The sequence below is a fragment of the Anabrus simplex genome, chromosome 1 (genome assembly GCF_040414725.1).
Source record: "Anabrus simplex isolate iqAnaSimp1 chromosome 1, ASM4041472v1, whole genome shotgun sequence".
NCBI classification, from domain to species: Eukaryota; Metazoa; Arthropoda; class Insecta; order Orthoptera; family Tettigoniidae; genus Anabrus; species Anabrus simplex.
The window spans coordinates 615,926,663-615,949,839 of NC_090265.1; the positions used below are offsets into that span (position 1 = coordinate 615,926,663).

The following is a 23,177-nucleotide window of genomic DNA, read 5'->3' on the forward strand; positions in this document are numbered from 1 at the left end:
GATGATTGTTCTGTATCTTATTGACAGGTAGACCATGACATCTCTCGTCTTATGACCAGTATGACAGAACGTCAGAAGAAATATGCCAAATATGCTGAGAAATTGAGTAAAGTACACGAGTTGTCTCACCAGTTGAACCGTTGTCATATGATACTCAACCAGACACTTGAGAGCATGGAGACTCTTAATAACACACTGCCTGTCGAGGAGCGACTTGAACCCTTTGTTTGGACAACTGGATAGCTGTGTGATGGTTGTGAAGGTAAATGCTTTGAATATGAATTCTTATGAGCATTTGTACTCATTATTCCATTTCCTATTTGTTTTTAATATGGTAGTGTAATTTATTGCCTCACAGGGTCCGTCCTGTCCTTTTGGAGAACTCCTCTAAGTTCGGAAGTTTAAAAATAGGTTCCCTTCAATATTGTTGTTATTAAAAAGATTCCTTCCCCCTGCCATATTAAAAAGTGTCTTTATTTTCAGATTAATAATGAAAGGCTTCTTGAACTCCTAAATATTCACTTGGCTACACATGATGTGTAGATTGAAATGTAATCTATAATATGTATTGGGCAGTATTGTTATTCAGTCTTAAAGAAGTGTCATATTTACAGTAAGGTGGTAAAAGGTGAATGCCTTGGAATTTTCTGCCACCTAAGTAGTGTCTACACATCGGATACAAAAGTTAAAATTTTTCAGTTGCCAAAATAGAAATTTTAAATCCAGGAAAGGAATAAGTAGGATAGTTCAAGACTATAATCCATCATGTTTCCTGTTGAACAAGGCCATATCTGTTACAATGAAGCAGAATTTGAGTTCATAAAATATTGTATGTAATCAGCTGTTTTAACTTTCCTGAGAGCCGTAATCATCTATCGTTGCTAATTTTGTAGAGATCAGAAAATATCCAAAATCATTCAGATAGAGAAACATAATTAGAAGTTTTAAAAAAGAACAGTACTAGAGAATTCTACAAAGAATTTTGAGAGGAGACTCAAGGTTACAAACAATTGACCCCTCACTTCAAGGATTCAACAGGGAGACTAATCACTAATAATAAAAACAACTGTGAGTTACTTGCAAAATATATCGAGGAACTCCTTAATTGTGAAGAACCGTTGGAAATACTACATTTGCCTCAATAGAAGAATCCTACGTCAGAACCACCAACTTTACAGCAGATAGAGCAATATATTGACCATCTTAAAAATATTAAGGCACCTAGTAAAGATGGGATACTAACTGAAATGTTGGAAATCGGTGGTAAATTGGTAGCTGAAGTTTTACACAAAGTTATCACAGATTGCAGGGAAAAAGGAACAATACCACATGATTGGAAAATGGCCACAATCTACCCCTTGCACAAAAAAGGGGGATAAGACTGACACAAAAATTTTAGAGATATTTCCTTACAGCCAATAGCTTACAAAATTCTTTCTAAAGCATTATTACACAATAATACACTATACACGGAATACACTATCGGTGTGGATTTCTAAAAGGTCGATCTATCCAGAGCAGATTTTCAATCTTAAAACAATCCTTAGAATCAGGAAATTATGTAACCTCAACACAATTGTCTCTTTCATTGCTTTCAAAAAAGCTAATGGTTCATGAACTCTAGCAGAATTAGGGACAGATAAAAATACTCAGATACAACCTCAAAAGTTAAGTTTCTAAATGAACTGGCAGACCCCTTCAAAATCAAGACTGAAGTTTGACTTTCACCACTTCTCTTCAAGTTGATATTTTAAAAAAATCATGAGGGAGTAGGAAATTAGATTACATGAAGAAAACATTCAGGGAATCCATTTGGGGCAAGAAAAAGGAAGATTTGAAGTGAAATATTTTGCCTTTGCTGATGATATTGCAGTAATTTGGGGGGGAAAATTATAAGCACAAATGATGGTGGAAACTCTGCACAACATAGCCATTAAAACTGGTCTCCAAATTTCATTTGAAGAAATTAAATATATTGAGCACAGACACAACAGAGAAAAGTACTTCACAACACAAAATGGACATATTCAAAGAGTTGATAAATTTAAATATCTGGAAGAATGGCTTCAGTCAAATAGACTTTATAACACAACCTGCAAAAAGAGATTGAAGAAGATGGACATGGCTTATGAACTCACTCAACACCATTACAACAGATGATTGTTATTGTTCCAGGTAAATATCAGGCACTACACCACTGTAATTAAATCAGAGGTATTATAATGGATCAGAATGTTTAATGTTGAACATACGAGGATAACAAGAGGAACTGGAAAAGAAAGAAAGGAAAATACTTACAAACATTTTCGGACCCCAAAAGAATAAAGATATTTGGATGAAAAGAGAAAATAGACCTTTACTGCAATATAGAGAATGTTACAGATACAATTTAAAAGACAAAGACTACAATTTTAAGGTCACCTTCACAGGATGAACGACAGGCTAACTAAGAAAATTTTTGATTACATCTCCAAATTAAAACACACCACCGGTTGGCTGGAAGAGGCATGATGAGATCTACAAAGACTGCAGATCACAGATGATGACAAATAACAGGGTGTTCTACTGGCAACAGATCACTTATGTGGATTTTTTGCATTTGCAAATTCTACGTCAACCTTGGAGAGTGTTATGGGAGGAACAGAGGCAGGCGGTCAGCTGACATATGAAGTAGTTGTGGGGAAAAAAACAAACAAACCCTATACCATAATTGTATGTTCTGAATGGTAATGTTGAGCATCATTTGCCATTTGAGCTACTGCCATCTGGTTTTTGATTGAGTGAACTTTCCAACGTTCCGAGAGTTTCTTCTCAAGTACAAAGGAATGTGGTTTTTTTTCCCCATGAAAATGTGTGTCAGCACATTTTTGCCACACTTGGTCAGGCTCACTGAGTTTTGTTTACATATTAGTGTAGCTACTACAAACAGATCTATAGATATTATACTTAGTTCACAGCTGCATTTTTACATAGTATAAAATAAATTAATGATTCAGTATGAATGAAGATGTACCACGCAAGTTGGCCGTGTGGTTAGGGCCGTACAGCTGTGAGCTTGCATCCGAGAGATGGTGGGTTCGAACCCCAGTGTCCGCAGCCCTGAAGATGCTTTTCCGTGGTTTCCAATTTTCATACCAGGCAAATGCTGGGGCTGTACCTTAAGGCCACGGCTGCTTTCTTTCCACTCCTTGGCCTTTCCTATCCCATCGCCGCCATAAGACGTATCTGTGTCAGTGTGACAAAGCAGGTTGTAAAAAAAATGAAGATGTTGTAAGGATATTTATATACTGTACCTAGATAGTGGTGATAACTGTTATTATTTACTAGTACATTAGCCTGTTGTGGACAGTAGAAATTACGATCTATAACATACATACATACATACATACATACATACATACATACATACATACATACATGATCATTAAAGACTGTTATGCCTTTCAGCGTTCAGTCTGCAAGCCTCTGTGAATTTACTAAACGTTGCCATAATCCTCTATTTGCAACTAGCGCTGTGGCCTCATTTAGTTCTATACCTCTTATCTTTAAATCATTAGAAATTGAATCTAACAATCGTCGTTTTGGTCTCCCTCTACTTCTCTTACCCTCCATAACAGAGTCCATTATTATCGTAGGTAACCTGTCCTCCATTCGCCTCACATAACCCCACCACTGAAGCAGGTTTATGCGTACAGCTTCATACATCGAGTTCATTCCTAAATTAGCCTTTATCTCCTTATTCAGAGTGCCCTCCTGCCATTGTTCCCACCTGTTTGTACCAGCAATCACTCTCGCTACTTTCCTGTCTGTACTTATGAATAAGATATCCTGAGTCCACCCATCGTTCGCTCCCGTAAAGCAAAGTTGGTCTGAAAACAGACCGTTGTAAAGATAGTTTCATCTGGAAGCTGACTTCCTTCTTACAAAATACTGTTGATCGCAACTGCGAGCTCACTGCATTAGCTTTACTACACCTTGATTCAATCTCACTTACTATATTACCATCCTGGGAGAACACACAATCTTTTGTACTTGAAATTATCGATCTGTTCTAGCTTTGTGTCACCAGTATGACATTCAATTCTGTTGAATTTCTTACCTACTGACATCAGTTTAGTCTTCGAAAGGCTAATATTCATACCATACTCATTGCACCTATTTTCAAGTTGCAAGATATTAGACTGCAGGCTTTCGGCACAATCTGCCATTAAGACCAAGTCGTCAGCATAAGGCAGACTGCTGACTACATTTCCACCTAACTGAATCCCTCCCTGCCATTTTATACATTTCAGCAGATGATCCATATAAACTAAGAACAGCAAAGGTGAAAGATTATAGCCTTGTCTAACCCCTGTAAGTACCCTGAACCAAGAACTCATTCTACCATCAATTCTCACTGAAGCCCAATTGTCAACATAAATGCCTTTGATTTTAATAATCTACCTTTAACTCCATAGTCCTCCAATATGGCGGAGATCTTTTCCCTCGGTACCCTGTCATATGCTTTCTCTAGATCTACAAAACATAAACACAGCTGTCTATTCCTCTCGTAGCATTTTCAATTACCTGGCGCATTCTGAAAATCTGATCCTGACAGCCACTCTGTGGTCTGAAACCACACTGGTTTTCAACCAAATTCCTCTCAACTACTGATCGCACCCTCCCTTCCAAGATGCCAGTGAATACTTTGCCTCGTATACTAATCAATGAGATACCTCGATAGTTGTTGCAATCTTTCCTGTTCTCTTACTTATAGATAGGTGCAATTAATCATTTTGTCCAATCTGAAGGTACCTTACCAACACTGCTTGCTGATCTTGCTACTCTATGAAGCCATTTCACCCTTGCCTTCCCACTATACCTCACCATTTCAAGTCTAATTTCATCTTTTCCTGCTGCTTTATGACAATGGAGTTTATTTAGTATCCTTTCCACTTCCTCAAGCGTAATTTCACCATCATTTTCCTCCTCCCCGTGAGCTTGGCTGTTCGCAACACAATCAGGAAGATTTCCTTTTACGTTGAAAAGGTGTTGAAAATATTCCCTCCACCTCTCCAGTGATTCCCTGGGATCTATTATGAGTTCTCCGGCTCCATGGCTAAGTGGTTAGCGTGCTGACCTTTGGTTACAGGGGTCCCGGATTTGATTCCCGGCAGGGTCTGGAATTTTAACCATAATTGGTTAATTTCGCTGGCACGGGGGCTGGGTGTATGTGTCGTCTTCATCATCATTTCATCCTCATCATGACACGCGGTCACCTACGGGAGTCAGTCGAAAAGACCTGCATCTGGCGAGCCGAACATGTCCTCGGACACTCCCAGTACTAAAAGCTATACACCATTTTTTAATTATTTTTTTATTATGAGTTCACCTGAATTACTCAAAACACTGTTCATTTCCTTTTTCCCTCCCTTCCTAAGATTCTTTATTACTGTCCAGAATGGTTTCTCTGCTCCTTGACCTAGGCTTTCCAGGTTATTACCAAAATCTTCCTAAGACTTCTTTTTGGATTCAACAACTATTTGTTTCGCTCTGTTTCTTTCATCTACATACAAATCCCTGTCTGCCTCGGCCCTTGTTTGGAGTCATTTCTGATAGGCCTTTTTAGGTTTACAAGCTCTTACTTCATCATTCCACCAAGATGTTCGCCTTTTCCCATCTTTACACACAGTTGTTTCTTGGTATTCCCTTGCTGTTTCTACTACAGCATCCCTGTATGCCACCTGTTCTCTTTCTATATCCTGAACCTGCTTAGTCCGCTGTTCGAAACTTCTCACTGATCATATCCATGTACTTCTGTCTAATTTCCTTGTCCTCGAGATTTTTTACCCTTATTTGTTTGCAGACAGATTTCACTTTCTCTACCCTAGGCCTAGAGATACTTAGTTCACTACAGATCAGATAGTGGTCTGTATCATCGAAAAATCCCTGGAAAACTTGTACATTCCTAACAGATTTCCTGAATTTGAAGTTGGGTAGGATAAAGTCTATTATAGATCTGGTACCCCTAGCCTCCCATGTGTAGCAGTGAATAGCCTTATGCGTGAAGAATGTATTCATAACCACTAAAACCATACTAGCACAGAAGTCCATCAAACACTTCCCATTCCCATTAGCGTCCATATCTTCCCCACATTCACCAATTGCCCTTTTGTATCCTTCAGGTCTATATCAAGCTCTCGCATTGAAATTGCCCGTTAGCACTTTTCTATCCTTGCTGTTTGTTGACCCTGACCACGATGTCACTCAATGCTTCATAAAACTTGTCTACTTCTTCCTCATCTGCACCCTCACATGATGAATACACTGGGACAATTCTCGTCCTAATTCCTCCAACTGCCAAATCTACCCACATCATTCGCTCATTTACATGCCTAACAGAAACTATGTTGCATGCAGTGGTATACCTCATAAGCAGCCCTACCCCATACTCTGTCCTTCCCTTTCCAACACCCATCAAGTACACTTAGCCAGTTCTTTCTTTCTTTCTTTCTTTCTTTCTTTCTTTCGTTCTTTCTTTCTTTCTTCCATAAGCCCCCTTAATATCGATAACTCCCCATTGAATTCCATTTCATTCGCCAAGTTATTTCCAAGGAGTTCCTCGCCTGTCAAATGGGAGTGGTACTTCAGTACTCCTATAGGCCCAAGGCTTGCTTTAAATATTCTGAGCTCAGTAAATTCATGAAGCAGGATGCTAGCCTACTTAAACATAGTCTAAGTGAGGATCTCTCCTCTAACGGGTTATGGACCACCGGTGGATTGTATAGTCCTAGATGCCTGAGCACAAGGGGGGCCCTAACTCAGAACATGTCAGAGATGCTCACTCCCATTCCATAGCAACTGGTATCCTAACACTTACTATAAAGTAATTGGAAATTCTAATGGACTGTTAATATATCATATGAAAATAAGTTACACTTTCCTAGTTTAACGCCACATTTGAATGGAGTCAAGGCAGGTATTGTAGTATTTCCTTACAAACCATATTGATAGCAGTTGTAGCTCGGAGTTGTTTACTCTTGGAAAAGTTACATACGACTGTCCAAAACACTGGAGTGGGGAGATTTATCCCATTTTTAATGTTTTTCCTGGTGACTCATTCATTGTGACAGAGAAGGCTAAATTGAGAGGGAATTGCCTCCATTTAAGAACAAATGGTATACACAGATGCTAAATCTATTCTAGGATTAAAGCCAAGTCCATCTGAATTTCTGCATGAACGATATTTTTGTCTAGCTTCCGTAAATTCAGTCTCGTTCCATTGCACCATTATGGGGTCACTGATAATGTATGACAAATGGTCACCTATCAAACTGTTCAGACCCGGTGCGACGTTAAGCAAAAAAAGAAACAACTGTTCAGAACCTATTGGTTGATGATGTTAACTTGTTCGTTTCTTGGGTAAAAATATTGCTACTTTGAAAAAAAGTTGTACTCTGACTGGGGGCGAAATGAGGAACCAAGTGAATCTCATACAGTATTTTTGAAATACTTTTTTGAAGAATCTCAGTAGTGGCATTTGGCCGAGTTCTCCATTTTTGAGTTTCAGAAGCCATTAAATGAAGTTAATTCTTCATTTTGGGCAATTAAGTAGAATACTCAAATCTTGACTGGATAACACCTGTTCTGTCACAGTGAGGAATTACTGCCAGGCACTGTCAGAAAAGCACCAAGGAAGATCAAATTTCTAGCAAAAAGTGATTTGTTATTCATTGTAAGTAGCGGGCCTAATGTTGACAGCGTGAAGGGGGACCATGCTTACTCGTCCCATATGATTAACTCAACCTGTCTCATTTACTCCGCTTCTTCTGATATTCTAATGTTAGACGTAGAGCTCTGCAAATTTAGAGTCATTTCTCTGTCTTTCCTGTAACTTAACTTTACTCTATTTGTCTTTCTCCAAATGCATCATTTTAGCTCCAGTTGTTTGTCTCTGTAACTGCATGTTTTATCTTTGTCACTTTTGACTTTTACTCTTTTAGTCTTCCTCGTGGGTTTAACACACAAAGTTCATACAGCCTTTGTTGCTCGAAAATTAAAATGAATGGCGTTATATATGATAGTAGAAAAGGAGAGGGTGAAGTCCGGTGCTGGTGCAGACCCTACTCCTGTCAAATAGCACCAAGGGGTCTGTTGAAGGAGTTACATCTCCATCCAATGGACGAATCACCATCTACAGCGTCATATGCCCTCACTCCATATGAGCACTGTGTTCAGTTTTGGAATTTAATCTAGTCCTTTGGCACGCATTTCAGCGATTAGAAATTGTATACCACCACCTCCCCTACCCTGTCATCCAACATTCTGATCGTAAAAATATTCTGCGATAGTAACTTCATGCTTTAACAACTACGACCACCAGACAGTCTGCTTTACTTTCTCCTTATAGGTAGGGATGCTGTATTTTCATACTCTGGAATAGAAGGAAATTATTAATTCATTTCAGTGAAAGAGAGTATTTTTCACTAAACAGTTAGAGTATAGTGGTCATCATTGTATTGTTCTTGTAACCCATATTTTGTTCCAGTGTAAGTCTGTCAAACTTTATAGTTTTCTCAATATATCTGTGAAAAGCAACAGAAGCCTGATGCAGTTGGACATCATGCCGATAGATGTAGCAATGTACCAACATTGTCATGGCAGTGAGATAGTAACTCCGCTGATGGAAGTGTATTTTTCTTTAAAAAAGTACAAAAGTCGTGGTCGTGAGAGGTTCATTGTAAATGTAGACTCAACAGTCTATAACTGGTACCAATTTCAACTGTTGAAACCTTCTAGTTTTCCCAATATTGCTGTGAATGACGGACAGAATTAGGCATTTTATATATATAGAGATGATTTAGATGATGAATTTCAACAACTTTGAAGTGAAAGTGAAGGTATAAATCATATTACAAGTGAATCTACTTATCTGAATGGAGGAATAAGCTGTGAACTATTTTGCTAGACATCTGACAAATAATGCCATTGTTCAGTTCATGTCCAGATCCGTGGCTGAACGGTCAGTGACTGGCTTGATTCCCAGCCGGGCCGAGGATTTTAATTTTGTATGATGAATACCTGTGGCTCGAGGACTGGATGTTTGTTTTTGTCTTAAAATGCATCTTCATATATGAATGCAACACACTACACTACCAACCACCACAGCAGCATGCAATAGTGAATACAATTTCCACCTAGAGTTGGTGTCAAGAAGGACATCCAGCCGTATGACATAACATGAAGTGCTGACTGCTAGAAATTGGAAAAAAGCCTATGCAAAAAAATTGACCGGGGCCATGAAGGATTCTTGGTTTCCTGCCCTCCTGAAGGAAGCAGAAATATGTCGTAAAGTGGCTGAGAACACGCAGACAGATATGGGATTGACGAGGGAAGAACTGTTCTATGAAGATGTGAAATTGTACATGTAGTCCTATATGCAAAAATTGTCCTGTTCTATTTTCATGCTTATTCTTGTTTCTCCTTTCTGTTTTTCCCTTTTCTTTTGGGTCACCTAGCTGCCAGCTTGCATTCGGGAGATAGTGGGTTCGAACCCCATTGTCGGCAGCCCTGAAGGTGGTTTTCTGTGGTTTCCAATTTTTACACCATGCAAATGCTGGAATCTGTATCTTAAGGCCATGCTCACTTCCTTCCCACTCCAATCCCTTTCCTATCCCAACGTTGCCATAAGACAGATCTGTGTCGGTGCGACTTACTGCAAATTTAAAATTAAGAATTTAATCTTAGGTCCATATTGAACTGAGAATAACAGAAAATGAAAATTAAAAAGTCCACCTTTTCAGTACAAAATATTCTACTAGCTTCTAAGCAAGACAGCTGTGGTCTGAATCGTGCCAATGCATGTGGAAGTTCTGAAACGGGAAATCACATCTCTGTGATTAGATTCCATGTAAAACTGTAGGTCTGTTAATTGTAAAATTAACAGTTGCATGAAATTGCCAGTTTGCTTGTTGTTTTCATTCTTTAAGTTAAGTTAATATTTTGTATTGAAAAGGCTGAATTTTTAATTTTCATTTTCTGTTACTGCAAATTGTAAAAAATAAATTATTTTCTGGTTTGCGCTCTTTGGTAATTTATAAATGTATTTTGTGTGTATCTCTTTTGCAGGTAGCCTTGGTGAATGATACCTCAGTTGGTTTTGCAAGAATGTATGGCAGAATTTGACTCTTGCTTGTTATTCTTTGTTGTTCTGTGATTATTGAGATTGCTAATGTTAAAAATTTAAATATTTTTTATATTTAAAAATATGTTTTCTGTAATAAATGCTAGTCATGATGGATGTTTGCACAAGTGGGTAAAGGCATTACAAAAGAGAAATGGGAACTTTTTAGTAAGTCTGTTATAAATCTTAGAATCATTCCCATCCATTTAAATAGAGCATTCCAGTTCAGGTATGAAGTCTGTTGTAGTCACTCACAAAGAATCTTTTTAAATTTTTGGATCTACTTACTATGGAAACTGCCAGGCCGAGTAGCTCAGACAATAGTGTGTTGGCATGCTGAGCTCAAATTGGTGGGTTCAATCCTGGCCCGTCAGTGGTTTTTGAAGACGTTCAAGTACATCAGCCTCATGTCGGTAGCTGATTAGCAGTTTTCCTTTTCGGTGATTATTACATTACATTGAATATTTTCTTCTTGTAACTACCTTAGTTCTTTTCTATCAGGTACATCAGAAAGGAACTCCATGTCTGTTTCCCATTTCTGATTTGACCAGCTATTCAGTTCTAGAAGAAGGCATCCTCATTTTAGCCATAACTTTTTCATCAAACAATTTCATCTTCAGTTGGTTATTTTCTTAAGTTTTAATCCCCTCCTGTTTGGACTTCTCCAACTTTTCATTAAGATCTCTAATATAGTCACTCTCCAAGCAGGTATACTCTCTACGTTCATTATATTCCATTTATCTTCGAATCATATTCATTTTTTCTGGAATGAAATTCGTTCACGAAGTTCATTTCAGGAGTTCTATCAGCACTTCTGCTATTGCAGGTATGTTCAGGTGACATAGCAATGGGATCGTTTTGGCAGCCAGCATGACATGTACCAACTGGGTATTTGACTTGGTCAATGTGTAATTCAGAGTATCTATCTCTTCTTGAATTAGAAGTATGGTAACATGAGGGAAAGACAGCTCTGCATCAATTGAGCTATCTGTAGGCTCTGATTTAGAAGACTACAGAACATCTGCTATTATTAGAGGTTCATAACTGACAACTGTAATTCTAATTCTGAAAAAATCTTATACTGGGAAGTGAGCTTTTCAAAATAAAAACAAGCTTTTTACATGGAGGAGTAACCTCTTCAATCGTTGCTAAACTTATGGGAAGGAAGGAAAATCTGGCAGTTGGTGCACACCATATACGTTGTCTCTTGAAGGCTTATTTCCTATCTTTGGTTGTAGCTCCAGAGGTCACTGTGTGCCTGCAAGGGTCTGTTGTTTGTCTTTTTTCTCTAACTTATTCTCCGTGGCTTCCACTTCTTAAGCACAGTGAAAAAGCGTTGCGTCTTCAAGTTCAGCTTTCAATTTTGGTAGCTGACAAGCATATCATTTAGTAACGTACCATTTGAAGGGATAAAAGCCATAACGGTGTAAGTAGCATTTTGGTCATTCAGAGAAAAAATCATTTAAACATCGTTACCACTCATATAAAGCATGCTATTTGCAGTTATACCACCCATCACTAGAGCGCAGAATATTACTGCTATCACTTTTATCTCTTTGCTGGTAAAAGGATACATCCTCCCGGAGTTACATCCTGCACTTAACTCATTTTTTAAAATGTCACTTATACCGTTATGGTTTTCATCCATTCATTTGGGAGAACTTCATTCAGATGAGGTTCATTCTTAATATTCTTTGCTCGTGAAGCAAACCCCAGAGCACAGTGAGTCTCTTGCATACCAGCAGGAGTAACTGTGCATATGATGACAGTCAGTGTGTTTCCTCCTAAGGAGGGCTGCTGGATGCAAGTCAGCCTGCTATCACGAAAGTTGAGGTTTGTCTGCTGACCTTCACTTAATTGAGATTTGACATGACCAAGCATGAAGAGAGTGGTTGATGGAACATCCTTCTTTCAGAATCCCCTGTGGTTGGGGAACACAAAGAATACACCCACGGTATCCCCTGCCTATTGTAAGATGCGACTAAATGGGACAACCAAGAGATGATTGAATTAGAGCCATGAGACTACTTGTAATTAGTACCATCACGTGAGGAACACCATGGGTCGCCTTTACTTGCGAGTAGTACCACTATGTTACGTACACAATAGGTTTGTGATTGGTACCAACAGAGGGTGAATCAGTATGGGTTTTACAGTACCTGTGATTAGTACCACTATATGCGGAACACCACGGGCTTACATTGCCTGTGATTAGTACCGTTGTGAGAATCACCATGGATCTGGGCGTTGCCTGTGATTAGTACCACTATATGATAAACACCGTGGGTCTGCATTGCCTGTGGTAAGTACCCACCATGTGAGGAACACCACGGGATAGTATGAGTCCCTGTGATTAGTACACCTATGTGAGGAACACCATGGGTTTGCGTTGCCTATGAGTGGCGCCGTAATGTGAGAAACACCATAGGTCTGCATTACCTGTGCGTATTACATTACCTGTGAGTAGTACCACAATGTGTGGAACTCCATAAGTCTACGTTAGTCATGGTTAGTACGTCTACATGAGAAATACCATGGTTATTACTTTCATAGCAATAAGTACTATTATGAGGAGTCATTATTGTCCTGGATTTTGGACCCCTTTAGACAACAAGCATCATTGATTCAGGATTGTGCATTGGAAGCAGCCCCTTGGTCAGTATATACTATTGTTTTAAGATGGGCATTGTGGGTCGAATCCATTGATTGTTTTAAGTTCATAATCATTTTGTGTCTTTTTGAATTCTAGTCAGTGGATTATTTTTCAAATTATTTTTAACTTTCAGTATTGCAAGTTGTATCTACTGATTATTTTAAATTCATATTCATTGATTCATTCTTCTGGTCAGCGGATGAGTTTTGAACTTTTTAATTCTCATTACATTTCATCTCATTTTATACCATTAGGAGCCTATGACCTAGATGTTGGGCCCCTTTAAACACCAAGCATCATTATCACCACCTTTCAGACGTTCACCTTTAGCACCAGTTTGATTTTCCCACTCCGATCCAGCTAAGTCTACAAAATTTAGCTGAGACTCGTGAATTGCACCTGTGTCGCCTTCATCAGTTTCTCTACTTTCAATAATAATGCGGAAGATAGAATGTGAATGGCTATCTCACCAACATGTCTTTTTCACTCCCCTTTCTGCACGAGGTCTATCATTTTTGACACATCAGTTACAAGTCCTTCCTTCAACAACATTTCCTTTCACTTCCTGAATTTTTAGTTTTATCTCCTAGAAGGTCGTAGATTTCCAAATGCTCAAGCCAAAAATTCACGGTCACTTTGTCATGGGTTCAAACATATATGATAGAGCCATCTGTATAACTCCACATTCTGCTTCATCCCCTGACATGGTGTATGTTTTTCCTGACAAAGTTTGACCATATGCAACTATTGTAGATATTGTAGCATTGAATCTTCCAACAGCTGCTTCTGCCAAGTTGGGGTCAGAAGGCCAGTGCATTAACCATCTGAGCCATTCTTTATTATTATTATTATTATTATTATTATTATTATTATTATTATTATTATTATTATTATTATTATTATTATTATTATTATTATTATTATTATTATTATTATTATTATTATTATTATTATTATTATTATTATTATTATTATTATTATTATTATTATTATTATTATTATTATTATTATTATTATTATTATTATTATTATTATTATTATTATTATTATTATTATTATTATTATTATTATTATTATTATTATTATTATTATTATTATTATTATTATTATTATTATTATTATTATTATTATTATTATTATTATTATTATTATTATTATTATTATTATTATTATTATTATTATTATTATTATTATTATTATTATTATTATTATTATTATTATTGTTATTGTTGTTGTTGTTGTTATTTCAGTGCATTACAGATATTCATTGCTTATGTTAATATTGTTATATACATAAGAGATGATATGCACAGCACAAAGTGAATGGTTTATTTGTGAACACTTTTCACTATGTACAATAATTATTCTTGCTGTCTTTGCCCAGACTTGAATAACAAACCAAAAAAAAAAAAAAAATAAATAAATAAATAGATTCTGTCGTCAAATGACAATGATACATGAATATGTACATTTAACTAAAAACATGCATAAGCTGATTGATCTATTACAGAAATCATTAACAAATTGCCTAACCTAATATTTACAAATTCTTTATGTTGCCAGAACACAATGCAAATAAGTTACTGAAGGCTGTTGTCTAGAATATACATTCTGAGAGCGAGAAAGGACACAGCCAATAACTACATGAATATAGTCCGCAAAACTTTTAGTGATACTTCATTTTACGGAGTTGAGGAGTAAGGAGGGACCTACCCCGGTTCCTGTAATACTGCCAACTGAATGGAAATGAAATCTCAATTGAATCACTAGTATGATCGATCAATATCAATTTTCTAAACCTTTATTAACTTAAGTCAACATCTGTGTCACGCACACATTATATAACATTTTAACATTTCTCGATGCAAATCTTGATCCTAGCATGAATTTCTCAGAAATATCACTTCCACAATCACTTTCACAATTGTCACTGCTATTTGCAGTACCATTAATTACAATCTCGTTCATGGCTATTTCGATGACACTGTCGTGCCTCCAGTAATCCTCTTCCATTTCTTTCACCTTTCTGCAATACCGTTCCCAATCTGCAGCAAATACTAAATGGAATTCTTTGCTGTGTAAACAACAACAGTACTAGTGTGTAAAGTGTACGCCAGATGTCTCACGGCGATGCATAATCGATTCATAGTTTGTGTGTCAAAGGTTGCCAATACGAATCTCCAAGATAACCGAGGTCTACTGATTTAGCACTAGGGAGCCGAAGTATCTCTAAAAGTTTTGCATACGGTACAATCATAATACAAGGGCGTGCAAGAAGAGGTGAAGACTAAATAGAATAAGAGTAAGTGAGGCTAATGGGTTTTCCCAGAGGTGAAACCTCTCGACTAGACTTCACTCTACCTGTTCGCATTGAATGGATACAGAATTACAGGACCTATCTTTTTTTTCAGGACACAATTAATGCACAAAGATACAGGGATAATATACTTAATCTGTTTTTTGACGAACCGACAGACACAGACTGTCGAAATTGATATTTTCGGCAAGACTCTGACACCGTGCATACAGCTGATGACACATTAAACTTTATGGACGAAATTTTTGAAGACAGTGTTATTAGTACGGACTTCCAGCCATCACGGTCCCCACATTTACCTGTTTGTAACTTTTATTTATGGGGGAGCTTAAAAAATAAAGTGTATGCAAGAAAGCCTCACACGTTGGATGAACCGAAAGAACATATCTGGAGAGAAATAGCCCCAGTTATGGAAAACGAACTTATGCATGTGAATCGGAGTTTCCTAAGACAGTGCCAAGAGGAGAATATTTCCGACATCTCCTGTCATAAGGTACTAACTTATTTTCTTAATTCTTAATTACTAATTTTCTTAATTGTTATTATCTTAATTTTAATGTCATGCATGGTCCGACTCGTTGCCTGAACGGCCAGCGTACTGGCCTTCTGTTCAGAGGGTCCCGGGTTCGATTCCCGGCCGGGTCCGGGAATTTAACCTTAATTGGTTAATTCCAATGGCACGGGGGCTGGGTGTGTGTCCTGTCTTCATCATCATTTCATCCTCATCACGACGCGCAGGTCACCTACGGGTGTCAAATAGAAAGACCTGCACCTGGCGAGCCGAACCCCTCCTGGGATATCCCGGCACTAAAAGCCATACGACATTTCATTTCATTTTTCAATGTCATGCATGGATAAAGTGAGTGAAGTGCTGTCCTTGTTGCTATGCTGAGGCAGATAAGCTGGGCGCGTCATCTGGCCAACCGATGGGAGAAACTCACTGTATATACAGTAGGCTACTAGTGGGATGACATCACGGCTCCGTACGCTTGCTGGCAGAAACACGCGTCTAGAAGGCTACTCTGTGTTCAAAGCAAATTTGAGGCACCACAACAAATATGATTTCTCTGCTCGAATTTTTGATGTGATGGACACTGAGATTCGTCAGATTTTTGGGTTAAAAGTGTTACTGAGTCATATTTAAGACATGAGACATCTGTGATCATTGACTTCATGGTACCTGTATGTTTAGAAATATTTTGATAACCTACATTTTCATGAGATCTTGGGTGATATGTATAGACAGAGTAGGATTTCGATAGGTCTTGAATCTAAGAACAGCTACCGGTACATTAGATGCAAATTCTTACAGGGATAATATACAACCATCCAGATAAATTTAATTTCTCATAGAAGTGTGATAGCTGAATGAGTTACTAGCTTCTAACCAAAACAGCTGTAGTCTGAATCGTGCCAATGCATGTGGAAGTTCTGAAATGGGAAATCGCATCTCTGTGATTAGATTCCATGTAAAACTATAGGTCCTGGGTCTGTTAATCGTAAACTTAACAGTTTCATAAAACTGGCAGTTTGCTTGTTGTTTCCATTCTGTAAGTTAGCTTATTTTTAGATGGAGTCTGCTTAATTGGGGCAGAAAAGGCGTTATCATTTTGCCTGAAAGGATATGGGGTTTATCCTAGTCAGGAAGTAAAAAAAAATTTAGAAATGTAACTTCCACTTCTGGAGTAGTACATGACCGCAGTGTTCACATAGCCTGTACCAGAATTTTTTTTTTTTTTTTGCTATGGGCTTTACGTCGCACCGACACAGATAGGTCTTATGGCGACGATGGGATAGGAAAGGCCTAGGAGTTGGAAGGAAGCGGCCGTGGCCTTAATTAAGGTACAGCCCCAGCATTTGCCTGGTGTGAAAATGGGAAACCACGGAAAACCATTTTCAGGGCTGCCGATAGTGGGATTCGAACCTACTATCTCCCGGATGCAAGCTCACAGCCGTACCAGAAATTAGTACTAGGTTAATTTTATTCTAGGAGTAATGAAATATATCATAAGACATTCTGAATAGTTTCCTTTGTCACATTTCACCAGCCTTTACCATCCACTCCTCCAAGCACTGTCATGGCACAAAGTGAGTTGGCCGCCGGTTAGAGTTTACATAGCTGTGAGCTTGCATTTGAGAAATGGAGTATCTGAATCCCACTTTCAGCAACCCTGAAGATGGTTTTCCACGGTTTCCCATTTTTACACTAGGCTAATTCTGTGGCTTTACCTTAATTAAGGCCATGGTCACTACCTTCCCAATCCAAGCTCTTCCCCATCTTTACATCATCAAAAGCCTTCAATGTGTTAGTGCGATGGTAAACCACAAAAAAACAAACGTAACAAACCCTTTCATGACCTGTTTGGAGGTGGCTTTGGCTATTTGCTGACAAATTGGTTTCTCCAATATTTTAATTGCATTTTTAAATCTCTGCTCATTTCCATTTTCTTTGTGTACCCTGTTAGGAGATTACAGTATTTTGTTCAAATTTCTTCCAGCTAGGAGAACAAAAATGAAATATTCTATCATAAGACATTCTGAATAGTTTCCTTTGTCACATTTCACCAGTCATCCCGTAATTGGATATACAGAACATGTGTTGGTGCGTGTGGTTGATGACAGAGAAAATGTCATCCCATCATATCCCCAGTGTGACTGATGGGTGACAAATTGGATGACCTTATAAGCCATGAAATGATGCAGACACATTGTTGAAAACATGAAACATGAGGCATATGAACACATCAGGAAATGAGGCTGCAAAACCTGTGACTTGTTGTTCTACTGCTCTCTGCTTTTAACTGGCACAAGTGATATCGTAACTGATGGGTCCAGGAGACATTAATACTGGATTGAACATGCGAGTTGGGTATGCAGTGTGGGTCACGTAGCTCTGAGCTTGCATTCGGGAGATGATTGGTTCCAACCCTACCAGTGGCAGTGCTGAAGATAGTTTACCATCGTTTCCCATTTTTAAGACCACAGCTGCTTCCTTCTCAGACCTGTCCTTTCTCCATCCCATTGTTGCCAAACGTAACTGAGTCGGTGCAGCGTTATGACAGTTGCAAAATGGAAAGTACTAGATTGACAGGATATCTTTCAGGTTTTTATTGTATGGAAGATTCAAGCTGTAGGAAATCTTTGTTTTGCAAAGACTTTGCTCTGCATCCTCTAAAGAGAAACTCGAACAACCATAACTATGTCAGAACTGTTAGTTTCTACAGTTTGCCTCTTTCACATGGCAAAAACCTAAGATATCGCATGTATTAATATGGGAAGTGAAAACCCCAATTTAAATAGTACTAGATTGCATTGTCCTTTTTAACACACAAAATTCTCTTAAACAGGAAAAATTAAAAAACATCCACTTTAGTCAAAACAATTAAGAGATTGTGAGTGAAAAAGTTTGGTACATGTTTCGGTCTTCATTAGGCCCTCTTCAGCCACATATTAAAATACAATGAATGGATAAAAGGATGAAAAAAACAAATGATGTAAACTGAAATTAAAAAAAAAATTATTAAGGAACAGTTATGTAAAAATGTTCATCTTGATGCAAGGTGACTGTTTAAAAAATACTGATTATACCAATTTTTAACATATGTCTGGACACTTAATCTTATACAGCCATCAATCAGAGGAATAGTCTTCTTAAAATTTGTAGTAATACATTCTTGTTAGATACATTTCATCGATGTCTAATTTAGAGACAAAACACTGATTTAATGTATGGAGCAACACACTTTTTACTTCCTTTTCTATAAAATTCTTATTTTTACTTTGTTTTCTTTCTTTATAGATTTTAAATAGAATATCATACCAGTTATGAACTTCGACTAGCTAACCCATGTTCTGGTTGACTCCAAGCGAAAGCTTTGTTTATACAATTCTTATTCCACTTAGTGTAATGGCTGTATAGGATTAAGTACCCAGACATTTTTTAAAACTGATTATACCAATTTTTAACAATCCCCATGCATCATAACTTTTACTTGATAACTTTTTTAATAGTTTCAGTTTACACCATATGTTTTTCTCATTATTTTCTCCATTCATTGTATTTTAATATGTGGTTATTTATATATATCGTATGGTTGTACAAGTACACAAAAGTTTACAAATAATCAAATGGAAATATCCAAATTTGACAACCATTCCAGAGCACATGGTGTCACTTGGTGTAGAGTCTTCAGACCACCCTCAAATGCACGAAGTGGGCACTCCAGAACAATGTGTTGTATGGTTTGGTCCTCCACTCCACAGTCGCAGGCAGCAGATATATGGAAACGCTATTTCTTTAAGTTGTGACCACACCTCCCTTGTCCCGTTCTAATGCAGTTCAGCTTCGACCAGGCTTGGCATGGTAGTTGGAATCCCTAATAGCCAGTATGATTGGCATCTGTTGTATATTGATCATTATAGCACTGATGGTGATATTGACGAGTTTTTTGACGTACAAATTGGAGTTGCTTTGCTTTCTCTTACTTTGCCAGACTGTCCTCTCAGTTTCATTTAGGTTTCTCACAGTTAACAGCTGAAGAATGAGCCATCCAGTGATAATGCAGACTTTCTGTAACCTGATCTACTGTTTTGCTTCTTGAAACAATAACCACAAACACAATTTAGGACATGTTGTAGGTGTTAGATACTGGACTTATTGAAGCTCCAATAATACAAGCTTTATATCCAAGATGACCATACATTAAGTTTTCACTGGGACAGTCCTGTTACTTTATGCTGTCCTGCCTGTCCCGTTGGTTTTTCATTTTGTACTTTTTGTACAACTTAAAAATTCTTTTTTCACCATTTTAATAGCAGATGGTAATGTTAAGTTTAAGGACCATGTATGCACATATACTCATTGAGAAGACCGAAGAAATGAGTTCTTCGTAAGCTGCACCGTTTCACTTTACTTTAGTAGTTTCCTTTCCATATATCTTGATTGCATTTTGAGTTACGACATTCAAAGGTAGAGAATATTTCTACTTCCTAAGACCAGTGTCTTTTTTGTTTTTTGTTTTAATAGTTTACCGGGTGAGTTGGTTGTGCGGTTAGGGTTGCGCTGCTGTTAGCTTGCATCTGGGAGATAGTGGGTTCGAACCCCACTGTTGGCAGCCCTGAAGATGGTTTTCAGTGGTTTCCCATTTACACACCAGGCAAATGCTTGGGCTGTACCTTAATACAGTCCATGACCGCTTCCTTCCCACTCCTAGCTCTTTCCTGTCCCATCATTGCCATGGTTCCTATCTGTGTCGGTGCAACATGGGGCCAATTGTTTGTTTGACAGTGCGACATAATGCCAATTGAGAAAAAGAAGGACCTTCAGTAGTTTGTAGTTGCAAATGCAATTTTAAAAGAGAAATAAATTATTCAATTTGTTTTCATGGTACTATGTTAAAAGAATTGTTTGAGAACAGATGTTCCGTTTTGGACCATCAGGATTGGGGTCACCGTGCTTATATCAGACTTTGTACCTATCCATTCATTCATTCATTTGTTTAGCTTCCATAGACTGTACAATTACATATTTTGAAATATCTTTCACCAAGTTTAAAGAATGAACGTGCAAGCCATACAGCATTCTATAAGAGTGCTCAGAATTGCCATACAATTCCTAGATGGGTTTAACATATCAAAAACCTGTCTTAAATTGAGTTCTGAAACTGATAAATCAAGACAGATGTGCAGATTGAAGGATTAATCACACAGCATGATGTTTTGATTCATACTTTTACTAACAGATCCTAAAAGTGTTTAAAACAACAAAATTAATTTATAAATGATTCCAAATATTTTATGATTTGCATTGAAATTCTGTGGTCCACTTTTCTTGCCTTTCATTTCATCTACATCATATGGGTTATATCATTTTGTATAACTCTCCAGTTATCCTGATGCCTTGCTTGCATTCATTTTCCATTCCGGAAGTTCTTGCTTCTGTGGTTCTCATCTCTCTAATGCCTTTTACCTTCAGTGTTTTTCTTGTTTACATTATTTGTTGGAATTGTTGTATTTCTTTGTTTGTTAATTTTCATGTTCAAATGTACATATGTAAGTAATAAGTTTGCCATGGTTGCACTAACCTGTGCCTGTGAATATTTGGATTACATGTAGAAAGGTTGTAACTATTATGGTATTAAAAATCTGTATTCAGTATCCTAATTTATTTTTACGATTCTCCATAATTCCCAATATTTCATATGATCTTAGTGATATCAGCTGTATTTATGTGTGTTGCGATTAGAAAACATTGTCATTATTTGACATGCGGCCAAACAGACAACACTGAAATTATTGTTCATCTACATAACAACAAAGTATTTATTTATTGTACTGTATATACTAGTTTAACATATTGTGAAAACACTGCAGTCTCTTGCATTTTCTCCTTTAATGCATGCTGTCCAAAAGTTCACAGTTTTCAACTCTTCAGTCTGTCCTACCTTAGTGTACGCATTCTAGACAGTGCTTTCCAATCCAATTTTCAAAGCAAATTCTTTCAGGATAGTGATTTGATGATTAGGTCCATGCTAAAAGAAATTCTTCATCTCCCTTCTGATCTTCTGGACAGTGTGATTTTCAGCCCTAGGAAGTACAAGTTCTTGGGATTCTTACGTGAACAGTGGGAGCCTATTCTCCAACATATCAACACCCTGAGGTCTCTTCATAAGATCGAAATCCATATATCCTTCAACATCCAAGAAGAAAGCAATCAATATCCGCAGAAGCTTTCTTTAAGCCATACTGAAAACTTGCACAGCACCAGGGATAGAAGGGATAGATTCTTAGACTCAATGAAAATGAGAAATTAACTTGGAGATTTTGAGTATACCGAATGGTGTCAGCTCTCTCAAAAAGGAAAAGACATAGCTATTTTTCAGTTAGTAACCAACTGCTAACTGATGGATAATATACCACAAAGGCCTATCATGTATTAAATGGTGGGAGATCTCGACAATGACAGCAAATGCGGCAGACTATAACCAATGCTGACATTGTTGCAATGAGATAGAAACTCTTGCCCATGTCTTGGAATTCTGTCCTCAGGGGAACTCTTACACAATACCAGACACCAACATTCCTCAAACCCTTCAAGATTCTGAATAAACTCTGCATGAGGAATGGAATGGTCAATGGAAGGTCCTGGCGGTACTTCAAGTTACTTCAACAGTACTTCAGATGCTCACCAACTGTCAGATTCAAATCCAGTCCCAGCCAACCAAAGTACATCAATAAAGAAGAGGTGATGATCTACAAACCTACCATCTCTTTCTACCACCAAAATTATTTATTAGAAATATCGAAGTGATTGTGTTCATGATTGGAGCAAGAGGAACTATACTGAAAAGCTTCGTCCTTTACTGTCAACATTTAACCTGCTTATGTTCATATTACAGAAATTAATCCTGTATTCTTTGAAAGGATCCCTGTCTATTCTGTGACATCATCTATATTTGTAGTGTCAACTATATCTAATAGACAAACCTATTTATACTTGTATCTATTTGACCTGGCTTGTAAAATATGCTTTTAGTAAGCTGTGTCTCTTTTGGCAGCCTCCTTATGGGGTAAGTGTTTATTCAGTTCTGAATAAGTTTATAATAATAGTGATAATGATAATAATTTTATGGCCTCAGCTACCATGCACAGGCATGTTAATTTGACGGCCACTGGATGGCAGAGTAAACCAAATCTCTCTTGAGCATCTATAGATGAGTTTTAATGGATTTTGTCAGATAAACACCAGAGATCTTTTACATGCCGACATTGTACGACATGGAATGTCGAATGGACTTCTTTTGCCCTTCAAAATTCACCCATGCCAGGTTTGAATCTGCAATTTTGGAATCAGGAGTCCAATACTCAACCACTGCTTCTCACCATCATCAGTTAACTGTCTCCAATTGCCCAGGTGCAGTATTTCAGTGTTCGCTAATGCTTTCTGTCCTGGTATAGCTTCTTCGGTTCTCCATGGTGGTATTCTATTTCTCTTCCACTGGTAAATAGTCACAAAAGTAAATATACCATGACGTTTGTGGGTTATT

At 37.6% G+C, this 23,177-nt stretch overlaps 1 protein-coding gene across 2 annotated transcripts in view; it reads left to right on the forward strand.

Annotated features, from left to right (window-relative positions):
- BORCS5 (BLOC-1 related complex subunit 5) overlaps positions 1–12,315 on the forward strand; it is a 34,685-nt gene extending 22,370 nt beyond the window's left edge. For both annotated transcript variants that reach the window (XM_068227139.1, XM_067144953.2), the window contains 2 exons: positions 28–262; positions 10,108–12,315. In XM_068227139.1, coding sequence (XP_068083240.1) covers positions 28–243 — 216 coding nt within the window. In that variant the 3' untranslated portion in view covers positions 244–262; positions 10,108–12,315. The remainder of the gene's footprint in view (positions 1–27; positions 263–10,107) is intronic.
- Positions 12,316–23,177: the final 10,862 nt, after the last annotated feature.